This window comes from Zeugodacus cucurbitae, chromosome 3 (genome assembly GCF_028554725.1).
Source record: "Zeugodacus cucurbitae isolate PBARC_wt_2022May chromosome 3, idZeuCucr1.2, whole genome shotgun sequence".
Lineage (NCBI taxonomy): Eukaryota > Metazoa > Arthropoda > Insecta > Diptera > Tephritidae > Zeugodacus > Zeugodacus cucurbitae.
The window spans coordinates 76,692,664-76,717,893 of NC_071668.1; the positions used below are offsets into that span (position 1 = coordinate 76,692,664).

The following is a 25,230-nucleotide window of genomic DNA, read 5'->3' on the forward strand; positions in this document are numbered from 1 at the left end:
TTGCCTTGCCCTCGTTTACTACAAGACCAACTACTTTTGGTTCCTTTTCTTGGCCTGAAAAGGCTCTGCTGACGCAAGAGAGGGAGCGTCTGGTATCATAGAGGTCATTTTCGTTTTGACAGATTTGAGAGTTGACGGAGTTATGCTCAAAGTCATTCTATATAACCGCATGAGTTTTGCAGGGATATAAAATGTAGACATGGCCTTGAATAGGCAGTACCTGTCAGTGCTATCGAAAGAGGCTTTGGCTGATCCCGCCACGCCAGTCAGTATTTCTTCGGTCCTGGGGCCTTGTTCTTGTTAAGCCACCATAGCGCTGTTTTCACCTCGTCTTAGTCGATACCTTAATGGTAACTATGCTATACGGTTACATATTGAAGCCAAAACAAATTCATCTTCGATAGAAAAAACGCGCTTCAAGATATCGTTTGCACGCAACTAACGGCTCAAGACTTCAAAAAGGTTAGTTTAGTAGTGTCGAAATACAATTTTCGAAGATCTAGAAAATATTGTAGCTTTTGGTAATCATCGTAATAAAGTTATCTTACAACTGTATACTCCAAACACTCTCAGACATCACATATTCCTTTACCACGCACAAGCCAAGATTCCCTCATCAAATGACTTTATCACACCAGCACCACTTACAGAAAACCATCTCGAGTTTAGGCTAAATCTGCGCCGAAAATCAGGCGAATGTCACGACAAACACGAAATCAAATGTGTAAACGCTTAAGGGCAAAACAAATGTACGAGTGAAATCCAAAAGTGTTAAATCGCGGCCAAAGTGGTAAACAAGCCAAGCGATTGTGTGAGCCTGCCGCCTCTAGCTCGTATTTACCGCATAACCGCATCTTCATTTTACTACTTAAACAATGAAAATGCATGTGTGTGTGTGTGCCAGCCTCGAACTGCATATACTCCTACTCTCATGCTGCGAGCCACAAGTAGTACAACGTATAGGGCACTTATTTATGCACAAGTCACTTGAACGTTAAGCAGAAAGCAAAGAGGAAAGCCTTGAAGTGTCGAGAGTTGAGCGTCGAGTGTTGAGGGCGAAAGGAGTTAAGTGTTGAGGTAGCAGCAGCGGAAGTGTGTGAGAGTGTTCGCATCACCTATCCTTTGCCGAGTGCCGCTGGATTTCAAATATGCAAAGGTGTGGCGGAGTGCAGGAGTGTGTGTGTTTGGGCTTGCGAAGGAGTCAGCAAATGTATATACGCTACTAAATTGCGGCGCGCCAAGAAGTATGCTCGTTTATTATAAGTGCGCTGCGGCGGCTGTGGCACACAAATGCAAAACACTCTTTCAGACACACACACACACTAAAGCCTTCACACGGGCACACCGCCAAAGCTTACACACACACACACCACTGTTGTTGCTATTGTCGACAGCAGAAATTGAATTGGCGGCGCTGCAGTCCCGCTTTTACGTCATTTCTCTTTCTCTCTCCATCGGTTTTCACCAGCTGAAAAGTCAGCCGCTTCTTTATTTTTTTTGTTTTCTTGCCGGAAGTGAGCATTAAATACAATTCAGTGTGGAAAAAAACGTACGCGGAAGAAAAACGATCGACGTGGAAAACCAGCAAAAAGCGTCGAAAAATAATGCCTTGGCTACAGCAGAAGACGCGCCAGCAAAAAATTGCCCTCGAACGGAAGTGGCAGTGTTGCATATTTTAAGCTTTGAAAAGCGGCGGTGACGCTGTTGAATGTCAGACAAATTAATTATTTACAGCAAACTTACAAATGTTTTTGTTGTTTTTACTTGCTCGCGCTGTAAGTGCATTTGGTTGGTGAGGGAAGGAGGATGCATGGTGGCTGTTGGAGTTGAGCGCGAAAGCAGAAGACAAATTAGTGAAGCTGTGCCTTCGAGTGTTGCGATTTTTTACCAAAATGGAAACATCAACTAGTAGTTGCTGGCGTTTGCTGGGCAAGAGGGGCGGACGGGCGTGAAAGGAAAATATCATTTTGCATTAAGGAAGACAAAGTGTGTGGCGAAGTAGCGATAAGTGGTGTATTTGTTTCAGAGTTCATTTAAGTATTTTAAAAAAGTAATGGGATTGGTAATGGTATTGGTATTCTACTCGGTACTGATATTGACATTCGTTTGGGGTGTATATACATTGGAGAATGATATTAACACTGATACTTTTACTGTTATGGGTGTCGCTATTGAAATTGATATTGGTATTGGTAATGGTATTGTTATTGGTATGGGTATTGGTATTGGTATTGGTATTGATATTGGTATTGGTAATGGTATTGGTATTGGTATTGGTATTGGTATTGGTATTGGTATTTGTATTGGTATTGATATTGGTATTGATATTGGTATTGGTATTGGTATTGGTATTGATATTGGTATTGATATTGGTATTGGTATTGATATTGATATTGGTATTGGTAATGGTATTGTTATTGGTATTGATATTGGTATTGATATTGGTATTGGTATTGGTATTGATATTGGTATTGATATTGGTATTGGTATTGATATTGATATTGGTATTGGTAATGGTATTGTTATTGGTATTAGTATTGGTATTGGTATTGGTATTGATATTGGTATTGGTATTGGTATTGGTATTGGTATTGGTATTGGTATTGGTATTGGTAATGGTATTGGTATTGGAATTGGTATTGGTATTGGTATTGGTATTGGTATTGGTATTTGTATGGGTATTGGTATTGTATTGGTATTGGTATTGGTATTGGTATTAGTATTGGTATTGGTATTGTAATTGGTATTGGTATTGGTATTGGTATTGGTATTGGTATTGGTATTAGTATTGGTATTGGTATTGTAATTGGTATTGGTATTGATACTGGTATTGGTAATGGTATTGGTATTGGTATTGGTATTGGTATTGGTATTGGTATTGGTATTGGTATTGGTATTGGTATTGGTATTGGTATTGGTATTGGTATTGGTATTGGTATTGGTATTGGTATTGGTAATGGTATTGGTATTGGTATTGGTATTGGAATTGGTATTGGTATTGGTATTGGTATTGGTATTGGTATTTGTATGGGTATTGGTATTGTATTGGATATTGATGTTAGAATTGGTTGATATTGATATTGAAGAGATCGCTTTGCTCTACACCTGTATGATATTATGTATAATCAGTGAAAAAAAAAAAAAATGTATGCAGATGGGCATAAATCAGGCATCTCTGGAAACATCTGACGAAAACAGTATTTTTTACCAAAAACGGAGAGTGACTGCAGAGCACCACCTGCCTTTTGACTTATCGCTCACATTCAGCGTGGCATGGTAATTTTTCATTTGACATACAACAAAGTCGCAAGCAAGTACCTAAAACGGTTAATATTTTTGAGCGCAAGTACCTAAAACGGTTAATATTTTTGAGGAGTATCCCCGCACACACACATGTAGAATATATTTTATAATTAATCACACCTTGTTTCAAGCTTTCATCAACGCACCCTCATTAGAGTGTTTTCACACCGTCAAAATTATACACATTTCTATGCCGTTACATAAAAACAGATGTGTGTCGCATGCAACACGCGACTGAACCAATTTAAAGCCCCTGCAATTATCGCTGTTGTCGCCAGATCTCATACCCAGACGCTTGTACTTCATACATACACACTTGCAACAGCCACAATGGCGCACATACAACAATGTGTATTATATGAGCGCCGCGGGTGTCCAATTTTTTTAAATAATGATAATCTCAGTAAAGTGGGTGTGGCACCGCGCTTATTGTTGCCACACCAAAAGGTGTAATGCGTTTTTTTGGGGTCCAAAGAAAAATGTTTAAATATTCAAAACATAACAAATTGCTTTAGAATGCTTTCGTGAAATATGTTGGCCCTTTATGGGTGTGTGAGTGTGTGCGTGTGAATACATTTTTAAAATGTGACTTGAATATTAAATTCACATAATTTGTAATGAATAAATATCCCGGTGCTTGGGTGTGTATATGCATTTTAATGGCCTTTGTAGTCGCTTGCAAAGTGTTGCAGCGAGGCGTCGAGTCAAACTCAATGACATTTATGATTTGCATGAATTTTTAATTAAAACTGAAGCGCAAATTTGGGTTTTCGGCCTAAAATATAATGACCAGCGCAGAGTGGATGTGAAAAATATGACTTTAATCAACATTTATAAGGTCAGAAAAATCTCAGATTTCTCGAAGGTGACATTAACTGCGTCAAATAAAAATTACATGAGATTTTATATTTTTAAATTTACAAAATTTGAGCTCGAATTGAGCTGTTGTAATGAAAGTATATTAAAAGCATATTTATTAAATATGCATGCGCCTTCAGCAATGCACTAATAAGTGAGTAATACGTCACATCTGTTAGGATCCAACTAAAATTATCTTCACTTGATTGCCAGCTCACATACTTCATGATATTAATTTGGCTGCTCATGAATATATACGCCTCACATATGTCTGCACAGTCTTAGCAAATGCCATATGTGTTAAAATTGTTAATTTGTGAGCATAATGAAGCAGCGGGTAACCAATTATAATTACATCATACATAAATTATGAAATTGTATGAAAATTTAAGCAACTTATTGCTGACAGCAGGTGATTTATTTTCGTTATGAAAGGGGTTGATGGTTACATATATTAATATTATTTAGGTTATGGGACCATAAGTTCTCTAACAAGAAATTGATCAGGTTTTATAGCAGCTTACCAACCAAACCCACTCCATTTCCCTTCACAAAAACAAGAAGTAATCAAAAATTGGATACGGTCTTAGACAGGCATTTATAAGTTGAAAATTTATTTATTTCACTTTATTAGAGATTTGAAGACGCTTTAATATCTCTCAAACACTATCGACAACTTTCACCTTCCTAACTTTCCATAATCTGTCGACCAACACCTCAAAACCACACCTAAAAATTAGAAGGAAACCCAAACAGTGATGATTGCACCGATATTCAGACCGTTTATTGGCATATGTATATAATGTATTCTCGTATAGAATTGTAATTCATCTCACGAAAGCACTGTCTTCATTGACATGCCTTCTTGCACTCTTCATCGTCCTCGCAAATATCGCACAACTTCGAGACGACTTCGTAGTAAACCGTTGCACGTTTCAAAGTATCATAATAATCATAGAGCACAATGGAAGCGGGTTTCTGTTGGGCAACCGCATATAGGCGCAGCGCTTCGATGGACAAACATTGAATTTCTCTCTTGGGCAGACTTTCGAAGTAGATCGCAATCAAGGTGTCCGATTTCTGTGTCTCCACTTGCTGCAAGTAATTTTCATTTCTTTACATATATATAAAACCAACTTTTTTAAAAGCACAATTACCCTGACGCGTGGCACGCTTTTGAGGCGTTCAAAGGCCTCCCCATCGGCGACATAACCAGAGGGTAGCGTCACTTCTAAAATCGCCATATTCGATGCGTTCCCTTCACCGGTATATTCCACACAAGCATCCATTTCCAATTTCAAGACTGGTGTGTTCTTATTGATTATGGTTTTGATTTCAAAACTGGGTTGCGGATCCTTCTCGAGCACATTATACTGATAGGCGATTTGCACTAAGGCAGCGCCTTTGCCCTTCGCAATGAAATCCACTGAGAGTGTTTTGTGTGGCAGCTATGAAGGAAGAATGGCAAAACTGTAAAGTCCAAGATCTCTAAGATCTCGATCTTATTTCTTCGTAATATCACTTACCTCCACTGTTTGTAGCAACAATCCATTTTCCTCATCAACCTTTATGTTCTCCGTGCGTTCAACAGGGCCCTTAACCAACACAAGCACATCCATTATGCCTGGTTCATATTGCGCTTTTTCTGCGAAGCCAATTAGCGCTTGTAGCCCGACAACGGTGTCTTGTGTGGATATGAAACCACCATAGCTATTGCGTTGGGCCACCAACCATTTCACAATAGACAATAAATCATCCACACCGACAAGATCGCCATCTAGTAGAGTTAGCAGCGCGTATGAGGTGATCTCAACATCGCCATTGGGTATCCAACGCCACCAGTGCTGCGAACGATGTTCTGAAGCCGACCACCACATGCGATCTTCAGCAGTTTTGGCAGTTGAGTTTAGTATTTCGAGTTGTTTGCCGGCTGACGGATGTCGCGCCAACTGTAAGGCGTACGCAGTTAAAGCCTTACCGAATATGTTGGCAGATTTCTCGCTGTTCGCCAAAATGAAATCGAAGGCCTTGTCGACATTAGCTTGATATTCCTTGGTTAGTTGCTGTGTGTTGGAAGTGGGTTAGTTTTAATATTCTTGAGGTTTCTTTAAAAAAGAGAATACCTTGTTTTCAATGAGCGTCAATAGAACATGCGCTGTCAATGCCACGCCTTCCTGACGTTCTGTGCCGAAGCGTACGTTGTTGGTGTCCACAAAAGTGCCATTTTCCGTTTGACGGTCGATGAGATATTTCAAGCTCTTCTCGAGTATTGCATCGTCTACTTTTATAAACTCTTGCAGTTGATGTAGCGAACGTGTCACATAGGCAGTTAGCCAGACGGAACCGTTCACATTTCTATCCTGAGCGCGGAAGGTGTCAAACGAACCGTCTTTCAGACGAAAGCCGAGCATGCGTTGATAACCCGTCTCCAAGTTTTGCAATATCTTTGCTTCCAAAGCGGGTGTGAGCTTGTTGATGTGCTGAGAGTGAAAATATGAATTACAGTAGGTCGCATAAACTTCTGTTGGAGTGAAAAAACTCTCACCTTTAGATATTTCAGCACCAAGTAATTGGGTATCAATGTCGACATAGTCTGTTCGGCACAACCGGTTGGCATGCGCAATAAATGCTCGAGGTTATTCAAAAGCGGTCCCAGCAAATCACCGATCACAGACACTTCAATATGCTCCGAGTTGGGCACTACATCAGCTGGTAGCACTAAATCGAAGCTCTGCCGTTGCTCGGGCAGAGATTCACAAAGAATGCGCGATTTGCGTACTCCGTCACGCCTTCGGGTACCACTTTCAGCATTTTGTGTATGGCATCACCGGCGAGTGGTGAGATAGCGGTATACTTCAACATAATGTTGCCTATAATTTTGGGACGTAGCATAAATGCGACTCCAGCTGAGGACAGTGCGGGTACATGTACGAGTTTTACACGTTTTACTTCGCTGGAGATCTCATTGGAGATTTCGGTGAACTCATATTCGCCATCTGTATTGTCTAGTGTGATTTCGACATCCAGCGCTTTATCTAGGTAGTTGAAGACTAAAGCGGGCACATTGATGATTTCGCCTATAAGAAATAGAAGAATTACATTACGAATTCGGCTAGCGGATATTACTACGTTTCGAAGGTAGTCTCAGTAACTCTAGTTTATAAGAGTTGTCAGTCTTCAATGGGATCTTAAGAAGCGTTATCACTGTTGATGGAGAACTAAGTTCCTTTATCCATCCTTGTACCGATATCTTACTCACCTCTCTTAACTGAATATGGCAACCTCACTGATATAAAGAAAGGTTGAAAAGTGACAATATCAGTATTATGCGTTGTAACACCAAGTCCATTCTCCGGGTGAATCGCGAAACCCGAGACTACCCAAGAAGTAATTGTGTCAGGGATTTTCTTTGTCCATATGAATTCCGCTGTTTGCGTGCTTAAAAGACAAGCCGTTATAATATTGCTTAAACATAGAATCCGAACCCGCAGACTTACTCTTCAATATCATCAAAAATCCACGTTTCTGCAAAATCTCTGCGTACTGTAACCTCCTGGCTTGCTGTAGAGGGTGTTACTAAGGAAACGGGGTTTGCAGCGAGTCCCATAGTACCCCCCGTTATACGCACGGCCGTCAGGTCTTCGAAGCGATTGTCAACTATGAAGTTAGTAAAAATTATAATGAAGCTGGAAGTAATACGTTGTCTTCTCTTACAGTTACCTGCGTTAGTCACTGGCGGTGTATAGTTGTAGAAATAGTTGCCATTTGTCATTGTAATAAGACCACTATGACCGCCCGGGTAGCGTGAGTAACCGCCCTGCCAAGGTGTATAGGTTGTATAGGAGCTCAGACGCCAGTTGAAATCGTTCCTGGAGATATCATTATTGCGACCCAAAAGGAGCACACTTTGATCTACAGCAAGCAGACCAACAAAGGAATGTGGCGTGGTTTTAATGCGCAGAGCGACATCTGCGCCGGGCTTCACCTCCGTTGGGGCAGTAATCTCTAACTGAATGGTCATGGGTGGGAAATAGAGAGTAGCAAGAAAAAAATATTAGTGAAGATTGACAAAAATTGTGAATAATATTCAACCTCATTTTGCATTTCCGTCTTAATTTGCAAACTTGTCTCGGCATAGTGAAATTCACCCAGTTCATCAATGAAGTAGGCATAAAATCGTGCAAAGGGCATCCACAGGAAAGTAGGCCTCAGAGTCAAGTCATAGCTATTGGCCTTATTAGGCACATATATACGCTCGCTAACTAAAATGTTTCCACGTCCCACGATATTGTAGTCGAAATATGGCAGTGGTGCACTTGAGTTGAGAGTCAGTATAATGTCCTTGTCAGCGTCGAAACTGTCAGGAAAAATAAATAGTGGAAGACACTATGAAAATGACAACTACAGACCGATGCAAGACCCAACTCACGTATAACTCCCTTTAGGATACTCCAGCTGTGCTTTAAAGAACGACTTCGGTTTCGTAGGCGCATCTGTCTTTACTTCGTCCGTAGTTTTAGGTGGATCCCTCTGATATATATTCATAACATCGTGTATCTCATCTTTGTAGAATGCTTTTATTTTATAGAAATGGGTGTAATCTTCAAATTTTTCCAGCGCTGGCAACTTCACCTTAAACACCGCACTGCTGTTGCCATCCAATACACTTTCAAATTCCAAGACTTGGTTGCCTATTTTAGGCTCGGTTTTGTTATCATCCCTATAGTAGTTCCTATGCAGTGATTCGGTGAAACTTAGGCGCACGGGCACATTGATGTCCCTTAGTATGCCGTCATCGAAGCTCACTACACGGAATGTCATTTCGGCTTCCTCGTCGGCTACAAACCAGTTGCAATCCTGAAAAACCTGACAACTTATGTAGTAGCGGTCCCGGTAGAGCGTTGTTCCTGTGGTGCTGTTGATTTTGACGCCTGTAAAATTCTCTTCCACCGTTGCGGTTATATCCAATGGCGCAGTTCTAAAGCTGAGGAAGCTGTCTTTATATTGGCTCACATTGAGATCGAACTTTGCTTTACCATTCACCATTTCCTTGGTCTTTATTATTTGCGCTGGTTGGGCTGTTGAGTTGTCGTTGGTTTTGTGCGTATAGTAAAAGGACTGTAGTTTCATAATTAAGGTAACCTTTCCGTTAACCGGTTTGCCGTAGGTATAGCTGGGGATGACGGGAAAATAAAATATTTATTGAAATATAAGAATAATAAATAACACCAACTGTCTTAAAACGATTCTTTGCTGAGAGTCATTACTCAGATTAGATATTTTCCAACAAGTTATTATTGTTTGAGAAAGTAGGCTATGAAGCAACCCCTTTTCTTGGATATTTAAACTGCAGAACTCTAAGTTGAAAGCCCTAAACTGCGTAAACATATACTCACTTGGCTCGCACGACCACCTGCATGTCACCATCCTTCACTGACACCTTGGAGGTGGCATCAACGCTCACTTTATATTTTGGTAAGACATATTTCTCTACGTCAAAGCTGACAATTGTACGACGCCAGCCACCGTTATCCACAGCCAAACGCCACCTACCGTTAACAGGATACTCGGATATTTGAAATTTGCCCGTGTAGACACCCTTCTTGACCGTGAAGTTCTTGTATTCTTTGATGCGATTGCGCTTGCCATCCTAAAAAATGTCAAGATTTTCTTCAAAACTAAAGAACATTAAAGTATTTATAGCGTGCTATGACAACTGTACCTCAAACCACATAACACTGCTCGCTGACGGACCACTAGGTTTCAGATTCTCATCCAAAAAAAGTACGCGAAAATTAACCGTATCACCCGGTTTATATTTTCCCTTATCAGTTTGTATCTTCACATGCGTCTGAAAGACATTGTGGCTGAGCTTGGTGGAATTCTTGAAGATCACACCACTCAAACCCTCTGCCATGATATTGTATTGGCCATCACGCAGTACCGGCACATTAAAGCCGATGTTCTGCACTTCGTACGGTTGCAGCTCAACGGTTTTGGAATCGTTATATTGTGGACCCAGTAGACTGATTCTTACTGTTGCCGGTACGGTGGCTTGATGTAGAGCGACAGCAACATTATATTTGCCGTTGGTATGTATTGTGCCTGGAGCGACAACTGTGTAGTGCCTGTAAAAGAGAGAGAGAGTAAGTTCATTTTGATAGGTAGTGAAGCAATGGAGAAGTTGATTGAGTGAGAGAAACGAGTGAAATGATTGAGAAGCTGATTGAGCGAGAGAAATGAGTGCTTCATTTATTTTTAATTTCATAAAAGAATAGAAGCCAGAAGTCGTAAGGTCAATGCATTGAATTGTGTAGAGAATAGGTATAGGAATACTATCTTTCGTAGATAAGCTCTACTTAAAAATGCACTGATACGGGTTTCTTGTAGATATGTAGGAATATGTACCACTTGCTTATATATTTAGTGGTTTTGAAAATTAAAAATAGACATTGGCGGTAGAAATTGTGTAAGCTTCTTTGGGAAAAAGTCTATTGCTTTAATTTTCTTCATGCGACCAAAGGAAACGCTTATATTACGATACAATTTTCCATAGTTCTGTATACTAAAACAAGATAGTTAGATTAGAAAGGAACAAGTTCTAGTATAAGAGTTTATGGAAAACTATAATTTTGAGATATTTTGCTTTAAAAAGTCAGCTTTCAGTATAATTCTTAAATGCTTTGAAATCTGTGTTCATTTTTCACTTAGCTTCTTTATGCTTTCATAATCGATTTTAACCACAAGTTTAGAAATCATAAGTATAGAATCTGGTTTCTGACAGAAATAAAAATGTTCAGTCAACCATTGTTTGCACAATACATTTATCAAATCACACAACTAGAATTAATATATTTAAAGTTGAATTGATGAAAAACCCACTCACCCATTTGCATTTGCCGTACAGATGACCTGCAAGATGGCTAATATTGCAAGCGTTAAGCGTAGTCGCATTGCGCCCGCGGTCTTCGCAGTGCAATTAAGAAAAAATCACACGAAAACCGGGAAACTTATACAAAGCACACTTCTTTCACAATTCTACAAACATAAAGCGTTTCTAAACACGGTTGGTCTCAATTACTGATCGATGCGTAAATGCAGAGCGCCACAAATCGCAGCTCGGCTGTGACTAAACGCGATTGCAAAATCGGCAAAGAAGTCTACGATCAATGCAGATTCACCAGACGCTTGTTGGTGTAAAGATTTGATATTGAGCGCAATTTCACTTGAGTTTGTCTCAGACGCAGGAGCCGGTTTAATAGGATTCTAGTTCGATAGTTCTGAGTTTAGCGCGCTCTCTCGCTCATTCGTGTCGTAGCAGCGGCTTTATGACTCAATTGATAAGAAAGTAATATGTAAATAAATATACCTTCAGTTGTTTACAATTGACGCTATTATTCGAGTGAGAGGTAAAAGTGTTTCACAAGTTCATAAGAAGTCATAGTCGAATGTTTACACGGCGATCACTATTGTTGTAGTAGGGGATTGCAACTAACAACAATAAGTTATTGAAATTGTCTTTTATGATGAGACAATAGTTCGTGCTTTATGGCTTTCAATAAGCTGGAATCTGTTTAATGAAATGAAGTCATCAACCTTGCGGCATGGTTCATATGAGACTATTTCCTGCTTTATTTATTTTTGTCTTCAACTTTTTTGTATTATAAACAGACTTTGGTAAACACTATTTTCGAAAAGTAAGTAGAGATTATGGCTGGGTTCAAGATACTTCTTCATTATTTCTAAGCAGGATAAAACGTCGACATTGTCAGGGTGGATCATTTGACAATTTAATAAAAATATCGAAGATCAGAGATCACGAAAGTTGTGCTATAAGAAGTATCTAAATTTATAAAAAAATCGACTTCTAGTTTATATTTTAAATTATTTACACTTTTATTTATCAATCAAATTTTGGAAAATATTAAAAAACCGTTATATATGTACAATACAATTTCATTTACACCAGCGCGGCGCACGCCTTCTTGCAATCCTCGTCATCCTCGCAAATATCACAAATCTTCGAAGACATTGTGTAGTACTCAGTAACCTTCTGTGTTATGTCGTAGTAGTCAAACAACGCAATCGAGGATGGTTTCTGGTTTGCTACTGCGTGTTGTTTTAGCGCCTCAATCGGCACGCAAGAGGGTTCGTTCTTAGCCAGGCTCTCAAAGTATATCACAGCCATAGTACCGTCTTGTTTGCTCTCTACTTGCTGTTTTAAGAATTCATTTGATAATTAGTAACAGCTTTTGACATATCGTTTGTAAAACTTACTCTGACACGTTTGACGGCTTCAATTTGACCGAAGCTCTCTTCGTCAATTATAAAACCGGAGGGTAGCGATACCTCCAACAGCGCCATATTTGAAGCTTCTCCCTCACCAATATATTGCACGCACACGTCCATGTCCAATTTGAAAGCGGGCGCCTCTTTGTTGATGACTGTGTCGATCTTGAAGGCTGGTAGCTTCTCTTTCTCGTACACATTGTATTGATAGGCCACTTGCACCAAAGCGGCACCAGTGCCTTTAGCGCTCAAATCAACGGATAGCGTCTTTTGTGGCAACTGTATTGAAAATGTTTGAAATTTAAGACTTTGAATTGCATACTTCATTTACAAATTGCTTACCTCAACACTTTGCGTCAACAAGCCATTATCTTGTGTCATGTGTATAGTCTCTCGCTTTTCGCGCTCACCTCTGCCGCTCACTTCCAAATCCATATTGGCTGCTTCATAGCCCGCGAAGTCGGCGAACTTGATCAAAGCGCGTAGTCCGAGTACAGTATCTTGTGTGGAGGAAAAACCGCCGTAACTGTTACGTTGTGCCACCAACCAACGTATAACGGGTAACACCTCATCCACCGTTGCTTTGCCAGTTTCGAATAGAGTGAGCAAAACATAAGACGTGACTTCTACATCGTTGCTGAAAGCCCAACGCCACCAGAGCTTGTTTGGTTTCTCCTTTTTGTTGGTCCACCATTTGCGGTCGTCCTCAGTCTTTGCCAGCGCTTTCAGTTCTTCCAGTTGCGTAGCTGCTGCGGGACTAGCGATTTTATTGAGCGCATATGTAGTTATAGCCTTCACGTGGAGATCCTGTTCTTTGTCTACATGCTCCAGAATGTACTTGAAGCCCTTTTCAATTGCTGCCTCATACGGTTTACCAAGTTCCTGTTAAGGTGAAGAGCATAAGTAATAAGATAAATATATAGAATTTAAAAATATATACCCCAGCCTCCACTAGAGTGAGCAATACGCTGGCCGTAAGCGTCAAAGGTCTTCTATAGGAGCCGAAGAAGAAATCGTTGCTCTCCAAGAAACTTCCATTGTCGGCTTGCTTGCTAACTAAGTATTTCAAGCCCTCCTTCAACACATTCTCATCAACCTTTATGTGTTCTTTGGCTTGGTTAAGCGAGCGCACAATGTATGCCGTCAGCCATGTGGAACCATTTACGGGGTACTCTGAGTGCCTATAACTGCCGAATGAACTAAACGAGCCATCGTCAAGACGGAAGTTTAGTATGTGTTGGTAACCAGAGAGTAGATTACTTTGGATTTGTGATTCTAATGCTGGCGTCAGTTTGTTCGTTTGCTGCAGAAAGAAAAAGACGTCAATGAAGTATATTTATTACCAAGTGAACTCTCCACTCACGTTTAAATATTCCAAAACCACGTAGTTGGGCACAAATGACGAGGTGGTCTGCTCCGCACAACCGGTTGGCAGGCGCACCAAGTGATCCATATTATTCAAGAGTGGTCCCAAAATATCACCAACCGCCGAGACCTCGACGTGTTCGGAGTCGGGCACCAAGTCTTGTGGTAATTCCAGTTCGAAAGTTTGCTTAAACTCTGGTGTATCTTTAAGATTTACAAAGTAAGCACGATTCGCATACTCTGTCACACCTTCAGGCACAACTTTCAGCGCTTTGTGTATGGCATCGCCAGCAATTGGCGAGACAGCGGTATATTTCAGTAGTATGTCACCGATTACTTTGGGGCGTATCATAAAGGAGACACCTGCTGATGATTGCGCGGCTACGCGTACATTCTTCACACGGCTCGCTTCGTTGATAACCTCGTTGGAGACATCGGTGAATTCGTATTCGCCGTCGGTGTTATCAAGTGTGACCGCAACGTCTAAAGCTTTATCCAAGTAGTTGAAAATCAAGAGCTGTGTGTTGACGACCTCGCCTGTAGCGTGTACAATTTCATTAGCATATGGGGTAATTAGAAAACAACAATGTAAATTTACCTCGTTTCACGGAGTACGGCAAGCGCGGCGATAAGAAGAAAGGCTGGAAGGTTTTTATCTTTGTAGAGTCCTTCGTTACTGCAAGACCTTTCTCGGGACTGACGGCGAAAGCTGTGAGCACCCATGATGTTATGGTTTCTGGTATTTTTTCAGACCAATCGAATTCTTCTGCTTGTGTGCTGTGTAGAGCGATATGTAATATTGAGATATTTATTTGATTATACGAGAGTTTGTGTTGTACTTACTCTTCGAAGTCCTTGAAGAGCCAAGTTTCACGAAAATCTTTTCGAATTGTCGGTTGCTGTGCTGGAGGTGCTGCGGGTGAACCTGAAAAACCAGCAATACCTCCTCCAGCACCTGATTCCGCCTGTGGAGCCGTGGTAGTATAAACAGCATCACTAACTTTGTGAAAGCTCTTCACTATATCTCCACGTGCACTGAAGGGTACTGCATGAGCTTGGAGATCAATAAATGATATGGGAAGCAATTATTGTTAATAGCATATTAATTTATTTTAAACATTCAACTCACTGTGAACTGGTTTGGTCCAATTGTAAAAGTAATCTGCGGAAGTCAGTGTCACCACACCGGTATATTCACCAGGGTAATGGGAGTAGCCACCTTGCCATGGTGTGCTGGTGTCATAGCTACCGACACGCCATCTAAATTCACTTTCAGAGACGTCATTATTACCAGCGAGCAGCAAGACACTCTGATCAACGGCGAGGAGACCGACAAACGAGTGTGGCGCAGTCTTAATATGCAATGGCACGATCTCGCCAGGTTTGACCTCACTTGGTGTGGTAACATCAATCTGTTGGGTGATAAAGCCGAAGAAAATTCAAGGTTAAATGCTTGGCTTATCTAAAAGACCACTTACCGTATTTTGAAGCTCCATCTCAGCTTGGAAAGAGGCCTCGGCATGGTGGAACTCATTGACCTTGTCCACGTAGTAAACGAAAACTCTTGCGAACGGCGCGTATATGTATTTGTATGGTAGTGAGATATTATAGATCTTGGTCTCCTCTGGCAGTACAACTCGTTGATGTTCTACAATATTACCACGACCAATAACATTATAAACGAGATATGGCAAAGGCTCGCTCGAGTTGACAGTGATTGTGACAATATCAGAGGAGTTAATGCTGTAAATACAAAATTTGTGAAATTGGTTTTCAACTCGAAGTTTTGGATAACAATACTTACGAGTACTTCGTCGAGGGATAATTGATGTGCATCTTAAACCATTCGGTTGGCTCTTTCTCTTCCGGTTGTGGCACGACGTTCTTGGGTTCGCGATACTGATAGGAGTTCGATATCTTGCGGGTCTCATCAATATACTCAGCCGTTAATTCGTAGTAATGTTGATAATCCTCAATTTCATCCAAGTTGGGCAGCTTCACCGTAAATTTCGCAAATCCAGTGCCATTCAGATGGCTCTCAAAGGTGTAGGTTTTGCCTTCGATCGTGGGTCGTGGTGTTGTTGACATCACTTCCTGATTGCGTAGGCCATGCCAGTAGCGTCGCTCCGATAGAGTTTCCTTACAGATCAATTTAATGGGATTTTTAGTATCCGTTAACACAGTACCGTCGACAAACTTGACATGCACTAACACCTCCGACTCCTTATCCGCGTGGTAGGTATAGCACGTGTCATAGGTCACACAGTTCATGTCGTAACGATAAGGAAAAACACTTATGTATTTGGTCTCATTCAGTTTAACGCCCGTGTATGCCTCCTCCACAGTTGTGGTGATTTGCATGGATGTGGCGTACATGTCGCTCATCAAATGATCTTTGAAGTCTTTAACATTGACCAGCAATTTCGCCTTACCGTTCACCATATCGGCGCTCTTTATGAGTGTAGGTGCGCTCTTGATTTTCGCATCGTCGGAGTAGGAGTAGAGATCGCCATAACCGATAACAGCGGTTACTTTGCCCTCCACCGGCTTACCGTAAGTGTAGCTGTTGAAAACATTAGTGAGTTGGACTTCATTGGAATCTGGATGAGATACTTACTTGGCTTTCGCTACGATATTGACATCACCATCGCGTACTGAAACCGCTTCGGTGGCCTCAATTTTCACTTCGTACTTAGGTAGTACGTATTTCTCAACATCAAAGTAAACTTCTTGGTTGTACGAGCCACCATTCTTCACAATCAATCGCCAACCACCGAGTACTGCAAACTCGGATATTTGAAATTCGCCGGTAAATACACCGTTTTTGAGTTCGAAATTCTTAAATTCCTTTACAATATTGCGTTTGCCATCCTGTAATTGAAGCGATTGAAGTTGAAATCTAAATCCGCTCTTTAAATACTCACCTCAAACCAAACGCTAGCATCCTTCTCCGCTACACCCGGCTTCAAATTTTCATCCAAAAACAGCACACGGAAGTTCACCTTGTCACCAGGTTTATACTTGCCCTTATCGGTTTGTATTTTGGTGATTGCCGCGAAGTTATCGTAATTCAACTCGGTTGTGTTTTTGAAAATCAAACCCGATATGCCCTCTGCTGTGAGATTGTACTTGCCCTTCGGCAATGCTGGCACATCGAACTCTACTACTTTCGCTTCGTCGGGATGCAGTTCGATTGTTTCGGACTTTTCAAAATCGGTACCAACTAAGCCAACTTTCAAGGTTACAGGCTCAGTATTCTGATGTACTGCAACGGCAACGGTATACTTGTTGTTCGAATGCAATGTACCGGGTCCAATTACCGAATAATGACTGTAAGGAAAGTATGATTGTAGAATTTTTTAGCATGACATAACAAAAATATTTTTTTCAAAATAAATATAGAAAAAAATGTTGATCTCTTATACAAATTGACCCAAAGGTCGACAATCTCAGTTTGCCAGTCACCTTTGTGATAGCAATACCGAAATAAGTCGTTATAAAATTTATTCTAGCGATAAGCTTGAGTTCAAATTATGTGGTCTTGAGCAATCAACAGCTGTTCTATGTACTTAATTAGAGATTAGTCGACTCAAGTGCAGTTTAATCTATTAATTAAGTTGCGTTTGTTTGTTGTTTTCTTCTGCATGAAGTGGCGGATGTTTGTTAATGATTGAAATAGACTTTGTTGATCTTAATGTACAGTATAATTTAGTAAACGAACTTAAGAGATTACTGCAATGAGTAGTTAAACATATTTGGTGTACTCTACTGTTGAAAATTTCCCCTATAAGCGATGCCTTCTCAGCAGGCACGTAGACACTTTAAAATAATTTTTATTTTCTTCTTAAAATGCTTGGGCTGTGCCTGAGTTCCCTTCGAACAAATTTGTATGATTTGATGGTTTCATGTCGGTTATCATTTAACCTATTTTGCCAACTAGAAGCTTTAGATGTCAGCGGTGTAATCTCCACTAGTCGGAACGTCGAACAGCTCGGTTCCTTTGATAGGTTTGCGCATATATTGTTGTTATGGGGTTGAAGCTCTGGCCACCAGTTCAGAGCAGTATGGAAGATCAACTGAGAAGCTTTAGATGTCAGCGGTGTAATCTCCACTAGTCGGAACGTCGAACAGCTCGGTTCCTTTGATAGGTTTGCGCATATATTGTTGTTATGGGGTTGAAGCTCTGGCCACCAGTTCAGAGCAGTATGGAAGATCAACTGGACGTAGTTTCGGCTGTGAAGTCCGGCCGGAGACTTAATTCTGGTACCACGGGGATCAGGAGCCCTTTGAGTTCGCTCCAACCTGATAAAGCGGACATGATATAATACTGACTGGGAGTATCGTGGTGGGTGTGGGTGAAACCTAAATGTAAGCAATGTGGAGTTGCATTGCAACCGGAAGCCGGATTAAAAGTACGGCAGAGGTTTTAGATGGCCCTCGAACTCTACCAAGGTGGTTAGTGTGTTCATTACACACTACTATTTGGTACCGCATAGTATAATCGGGACCCTGAACAACGCATTGATTTGATCGGCGGTGCTCTTGAGCACCGTGAGGTAAGCTAGACGTCGGCAGGTACTCATGTAAATATTGGCATTCGTTACCAACTTTAACATATGGTATATAGTAGAGTGTATCATTCGACTGTCTAACCGATTTACAGCCTGAGCAACCGACTAATGTACGATGTTTGCTTGAGACCAAATTTAGAGTTGTCTACAAGTTCAAAGCAAATTAAGTTTATTTTCGAAGCTTACTGAGGCTGGATACACAAAAATGTTTGATGTTTAGGTGCCGCATGATTTTACGCAAACAAACCTTCTGGAAACGGTACGAACTCGACCCATTTTTGAAGTGGATGGTGACTGGCGACGAAAAATGGATCACATACGACAATATCAAGCAAAAACGGTCGTGGTCGAAGGCCGGTGAATCGTCCCAAACAGTGGCCAACCCGGGATAGACGGCCAGTAAGGTTTTGCTGTATGTTTGGTGGGATTGGAAGGGAATCATCCACTATGAGCTGCTCCCATATGACCAGCCGCCTTATTATGCAATCTACAGCTCGACAGCTTGAAGCAAGCGATCGACCAGAAGCGTCCAGAGTTGGCCAACAGGAAGAATGTAGTGTTCCACCAGGACAACGCCAGACCACACACTTCGTTGATAACTCGTCAGAAGATGCGTGAGCTCGGATGGAAGGTTTTATCGGATACACCATATAGCCCGGACATAGCGCCAAGTGATTACCACCTGTTCCTGTCCAGGACGAACGCTTTTGGTGGTGTAAAGTTGAACTCAAAAGAGGCTTGTAAAAAGTGGTTGTTCGAGTTCTTCGCAAATAAGGAGGAGGGCTTCTACGAGGGGGGTATTATGAAGTTGCCGTCTAGATGGAACCAGATTATCGAACGAAACGGCGCATATTTGAACTAAATCTGATCACTGTAATACTTTTTATAAAGCATTCAATAAAGAGCAAAAAAGCGGAAGAGAGATATTTGCAAACATAACATTTTTTTTTCAATATCTCTAAGCATTTGCATCTATATTTTATATCGCTAACCATATTTCACCGAATTTCTCACAGTAAAATTTATTCATAGAACTCAGTTAATATTATTCACTACTGTTGCTGTAATTATTTATCATATATTATTTTTGAGTAGCAAAAACATTAAGCCCAATTAAAGAATTTGCACGAAGAATACAAAAACACGTGTCGTAATACTGACGCCAATATTCATTAGAACGAAAGAAGAAACACAAAAAGTGTACCGTTAATTAATTAATATTCATCAGGAGACAAGTACGAAATGCTAAGACTCGTTTTATTCCCTGTAGATAAAGCTAGCAACAACAACATTTCTATTGAAAATAAAAGTAAAAATTTTGCAAAAAAAAAAATAAAAATTTCAATTCAAAATCTGCTAAGCTACTGAAATCAGAAGCAAATAAAATAAATTAATAATTCGTTGCGATTAGCATATCGCTGCGGTTGCTCACGTACATGCCTGTTGCATTTGCCGCTTGCGATTAGCTAACAAATATTTAATGATTTGTTAATTAATTTTTGCAATTCACAGCTAAAAAAAGTCAAAGCAAATGTAAGATTTTGAATTTGAAATTAATGTTCATTAGAAATATTTAAAATTAGCTGACAATCCAAGATAAAAGTAGGAGACGTCATATTGGCAGTTTATGACAATATGACAAAATGAATATGCAAAGCCTCATACACTTTACATCTTATACATAAACTCATAACGGTATTAGCCAACCTTGAATTTAAGTGATTTCGTGTGTAAAATGTAGAAAAAAAAATGCAAAAAAACACACCAAATTAACAAGTCAATAATGACGATAAGCGTTGTGTTTTCACACAATAGCCAACTATGGCTTTTAGCTTGGAATGTTATGAAAAAAAGAAAAAAAATCAACAGAAAACACAAGTCAACTATTCATAGTGTTTGGGAATACCCCGAAATAGTTTTGCACTGTTAGCAAGCAAATCGTTGAGCAAATAGCACATCACATAAATCTTGGAAATGTTGAACACAAAATTATAAAAAAATGTTTAACGCAATTAGCAGTTATGGCACTTGTATTTTCTATTTTTAGAGAATATTTCAAAGTAACCTGTTTTGCGTGTTTATCTAACGGATTTCAGGTGCATCAGCTATATGGGTGATTATTTTTATAACAGATTTGAAACAAGTGACGTTGTTAAGTATACAGTTATTTATAAATCTATTTTTAAATTACCAAAAAGTCTATAACTTATACCCTGTTGAAACCGCATTTGTGAGTTCGATATATTAGGTCTCTAACTTTGCTTCCGCCGTTTTTTTTTTTTGTAAATTTAAGGTTTTTTTCACTTAGAACAGTCTCAGCGTACGTATCCGAAAGCATTCGATGAGCCTCAGCCGCACTTTTCTTGGAATTACGTAAGAAAAGCAAAATTTCCCGCACATGTCGAGAATTCGGCTCAAAAAGTGACATTTTCAGTTGCGAATAAGTTTGGGATGCAAACAGATCTCTACAATTATTTTGTTAGCTTAAAGTTGACACAAATGTCTAAAAAATAAGAAATAAATCGATATAAAACGATTTAATCGATTTATTCGACCAGTGCTTGACTCTAGAGACATCTATAGGAAAACTGCGGAAGCAAAGAAAGTTGTATTTAGAAAATAATATCGTTTGTTAAGCAATTTCGTTTAAGAAGGGGTTCTCATTAGAATACAATACCTGATAGCACTCACATAACATATTCCAATTTGCAGCTCAATACTAACCCTTCCGGCTTGTTTTAGCCAAGAAACTTACTTAGGATCTCATAGAGCTTTCAAACGAATTTTGAAATATGCACGAAGCTTTATTTTGAGGGATGGCTAAGATGAGAGTATGGCTGTTTAATCTACTATAAGCTAAAGACTCTGAAGTTTAAGCTAAACTGCAGTATTGTACAAAATATGAAAAAACCCGATTGAGGACCTTGAAAATACTTTCTTTAACATAATCCCTGGGACTTCATTTGAAACCCGGACTCCATGGATACTTTTCTGTCCGTTTAATACCAAAATAAAGTATTCTTTACTGCCAGAAAGGATGATATATATTTAATTTGACAACCTAGCGATAATAAGGATCTTAAACGACTATTGTCTTTTGTGAGATCTTGGATGACGGAGAGGATTTTAGCATATTTTTGAACTCTTGTAGTTTTCACTTGGCTAATTGGAGCTTCTCGAGCTTAGACAATCGCTGAGAAAACGCAATAGTTGCTTGGACTAACGGATCTGTACTCTACATCGTTTCGTTTACGGTGAAAAGCAGCAATGTTGTTGTTACTCACTGTGAATGTTGAATGAGGCGATCTTGAGATATATATTCTTGTTCCTCCTAAGTTACCTTGATTTTTCAACACTTCCAACAGTATGGAACATGGGTCAGAGTTTACTTAAGGCAGTAGTCTGCTTTACAGGCTTCAAAAAATCGATTTTTTTTGTTTTGTTTTAAATCTCTTCCAAAACTATCCAAGAATATGTCTTTAAAGTTCCTCGGGCCAATTCCACATATTTTCGAAGCTAGAGCAGTTTCAGTGGCCGAGCGCCGAGCAGGTGCGAATGGATACTGAACAGTTTAAAGCGCGATTACTCGAGTTTTCACTTTCACAAGTGTTAGAAAACGGTGCCGGCGATAGCAAAAAGAATATATGTCCGATCGAAAAAAACCAAAGTGATCAAGCTTCAGTGTTAAATTATCTTCTATTTGAACGAAAAAAGTTGGACAAAGGTATTATTTAAACTACTTGTTTTGCAACTTAAAGTCAATTTCAAATTTCAAACTTCGAAAAAATTTGGAATTTTTTATAACTTCTTCGGTATTTTTTAGTTCAAAAAGAAAAGAAACTTATAAAAATAAAAAAAAAAAATTGGGTCGACTGTTTCAGATGCATCGCACGACCTCCATCACCGGCACCGATTTACAACTGCAGACTCCAGGCGCTTCAGAAAAATACTCAATATTTTTTAATAATAAATATTGTTTTTTAAGCCTTAAATATAGTACACTATCGTCTTAAAATTCCGTTGACCGCAATCATTTCCTTCCCTTTCAAAAAAAAAAAAAAATTGCTAAAGACGATTTTTTCGGCTTCTAAAGCAGATTACTGCCTTAAACTAACCGAAAATTTTTCTTTTGCTGTTTTCGGGAATTTGCAGCAATTTTCAGTTTTCTTCATTCTCACTGTGAACTATCTTCCCGATTAAGTTTTTTAGAATAAAAAGTTTTTTAATGTAAAAATTAAATTTTTATTTTTGAAATCAATTTCAAGCTTCCAGATAAAAATAAAATTTAAATAGATAAATTTTTATTTAAATCGAAATTGATGTTTTTTCAAACTTTTTTTTTATAAAATTATAATTTATTTTAAGCTTCAAAATAAAAATGTATAAATAAATATTTATTATAATTTATTTTATTTTCATTTAATTCGATATTAATATTTTTCAAAAAAAAATTAATTAAATTTTGAAATTTACAAAAAACAATTTTAAACAATAAAAAATTCAATTTTCATATCCGTCACACCATTTCACAATATTACACCAACTTGTTTAACATAAATAAGTATACACACTTACCCCTGATGCTCGGCTTGCACCAGTGCGCTCAAGTTCAACACGGCAGCGCACAGGGCCAACAGCAACAAACGCTTCATGTCGCTGAACACAAAACACTCGTCGAATAAAATGGGAAACTAACAAAGCCAATAGTTGTAAAAACTATGATGAACGCTCACGAAAAGGTCACACAAAATAAGCACAAAAATGAGTTTTTATGAAATTTGATTTTATTTGTTTTTCGCTTCCTCTAAAATAGATTTGTATGTAAATACACGCTACACTACAGCAGCCGTGGCGCTTTTGGCTCGACTACCTTCAACGTAAAGTGTTGCGCGGCAACTGACCAACCAAGCGCGTCTTTGCTTAGAGCTAAGCTCAGGCCACTGGCGACATACACGAACAACAACAAAAAAAATAAACAAAACAAAAGTAAAATTAAAAACAAATAAAATTAAGCAAACAACAGGCAGACAACAGATTTTTATGACAAATGATGACAAATACAACGGCGGCGCTCAAAGAGCGCAAACGAAAAAAAATTAACAAGCGATAATCACGGCAAGCGCGGCACAGCTGCTCACAGCTCGCAGGCATGTGTGTGTGTGTATGTGTGTGTGTTTGTGTGAGCCAAGCTACAGATGAGCATGCATACTAATTGGCTGAGCCAAGCAAACGTAAACAACAGAAGACAATGGAAAAACCGGCAAAATTGACTGCCAGCCGCCTGCGGGCCTTCAAGTGCGAGCGTCAAGTAAACACAAACCGGGTTTGAGTGAGAACGGCTAAGAACTTAAGCTGCCACTCAGCTCGTTTAAGCGGCGCTGCAAAATCAGCGCTTATTTACCGTGTGAAGAGCGCCGAAATGTTTGCACTCAAAACAAGTCGAGATCGGCGGCTTGACATTGCTTCCTCAAGGCTTGTGAGGCGGGACTGTTCATCAGCATATATAAAATATATATATCAGTATGTTTGTAAGTGAGTGACTGAGTGTGCGAGAGCGCCGCCAACCGGCTTATGACGTATACACCTGTCAAGCAAGATGTCTTAATCTGTAAAGCACATATCGTTCATAAATAAGTATCTGTGTTTGTGTGACTACCATAGCGATATCCACTTAAATGACGCACGAAAGCGGTGATTTTGCTTACAAACAGTCCTACATACATACATAAAATAAATGGGAATATCAATGTATCAATGCAGCCAATCAATGAGAGAGTGATTCCCCAGACCCAGTGAGAGCGTGTTTGGAAAAGCCGGCTGCTATATTTGATTGTGTTTGGCCTAAAAATACAAGTAAACGCGGAAATTGCAGTTAATAAACGCTGACATAAATAACTGCCAGTTGTGCAGTAATCACTGTAATGCATACTCTGTGTATGCAGTAGACGAAAAAAAGGCGATTTTTTCAGATATTGTAACAGTTAACTAGTTTCGCTTCCTCTATATGTACATATACATATACATATATATACATATATGTATATCTATATATCGGATGTGGATTTTCATGTTTAATTTGCTTTGGAGATTTTTGCAATAAAATTTTTCTCAGAATTTTTTCGAATTATTTGGAATTACCTTTTGGTCTGTAATGTGAAATCTCATTGTTTATTACATCATGGGTTTATTGGTACTAGCAATATCAGGCTGTTTGTTTCTGTAGGTCATCATTTGAATTGGAAAGCCTCTACATAAGAATAAAACCCAAATGAATTCTTGTATAATAGGATGCCATCGAATTATCGTATTAATTTCCCCTGGATTAGAATAAATATACAAATTCGTTATTCTTGGGACGATTGTTGCTTTCCATTTGCATGGGATTGCTTGCCTTAGAAGACAAAGTGTAACACTTCATTCAAAACAACCTAGCTGAAATTAGTCTTTTGTGTAATAGACAATTTGATCTACATATTCGTCATCATGAAGACCATTGAAAGTTGGAAACCCTAATCTTAGGTTAGAAGCACCTACGTCCTCATGTTCGATATATGGGGCCTATGGTCCGATTTCGGCGATTTTTAGCCACACTATAAATGCAGTATTTATGCAACGTTCTGCAGCGATATCTCCACTAGTGCTTACTTAACATATTGTAATGGAAACGATTCAGATGAACTTCAAAGTTCTGGTATATAGGAAGTAGGCGTGTTTGTGAAGCGATTTGGCCTATTTTTACAACATATCATTGGGGTGTAAGGAAAATATTACAAACAAAAATTCATTGATATTGGTCGAGTAGTTTCGGAGATATGGTTTTTGACCCAAGATTGGGCGGAGTCAC

At 39.4% G+C, this 25,230-nt stretch overlaps 3 protein-coding genes across 3 annotated transcripts in view; 1 reads left to right on the forward strand and 2 right to left on the reverse strand.

The window, feature by feature from the left end:
• The window catches only part of LOC105211410 (interference hedgehog), a 202,061-nt gene that overhangs the window by 42,335 nt on the left and 134,496 nt on the right, over positions 1–25,230 (forward strand). The window lies entirely within an intron of this gene.
• Positions 4,918–11,317, reverse strand: LOC105211409 (alpha-1-inhibitor 3). The gene is given in 14 exon segments (XM_011182814.3): positions 4,918–5,256; positions 5,319–5,609; positions 5,688–6,224; positions 6,285–6,641; positions 6,707–6,909; positions 6,912–7,238; positions 7,421–7,599; positions 7,659–7,818; positions 7,882–8,170; positions 8,254–8,518; positions 8,591–9,334; positions 9,558–9,811; positions 9,884–10,289; positions 11,048–11,317. Coding segments are annotated over 14 exon segments (4,326 nt in total). The 5' UTR covers positions 11,116–11,317; the 3' UTR covers positions 4,918–5,010.
• LOC105211408 (murinoglobulin-1) lies at positions 12,033–23,292 on the reverse strand. Its single transcript, XM_054228038.1, has 13 exons — positions 22,962–23,292; positions 16,740–17,145; positions 16,433–16,686; positions 15,620–16,378; positions 15,294–15,558; positions 14,945–15,227; positions 14,659–14,869; positions 14,414–14,592; positions 13,814–14,352; positions 13,391–13,753; positions 12,793–13,332; positions 12,439–12,729; positions 12,033–12,376 (listed from the first exon to the last, which is right to left on the reverse strand). The coding sequence occupies exons 1-13, from the start codon at positions 23,036–23,038 to the stop codon at positions 12,122–12,124; spliced, it is 4,422 nt and encodes a 1,473-aa protein (XP_054084013.1). The 5' UTR covers positions 23,039–23,292; the 3' UTR covers positions 12,033–12,121.

Bases quoted from the DNA above. Each gene is read 5' to 3' on its own strand.
- LOC105211408 (XM_054228038.1), bottom strand. From the start codon at position 23,038: ATGAAGCGTTTGTTGCTGTTGGCCCTGTGCGCTGCCGTGTTGAACTTG. The intron at 15,228-15,293 runs GTAAGTGGTCTT...ATCACCCAACAG, and splicing joins AGATGGAGCTTCAAAATACG to ATTGATGTTACCACACCAAG. The intron at 14,870-14,944 runs GTGAGTTGAATG...TTGATCTCCAAG, and splicing joins TTGGACCAAACCAGTTCACA to CTCATGCAGTACCCTTCAGT.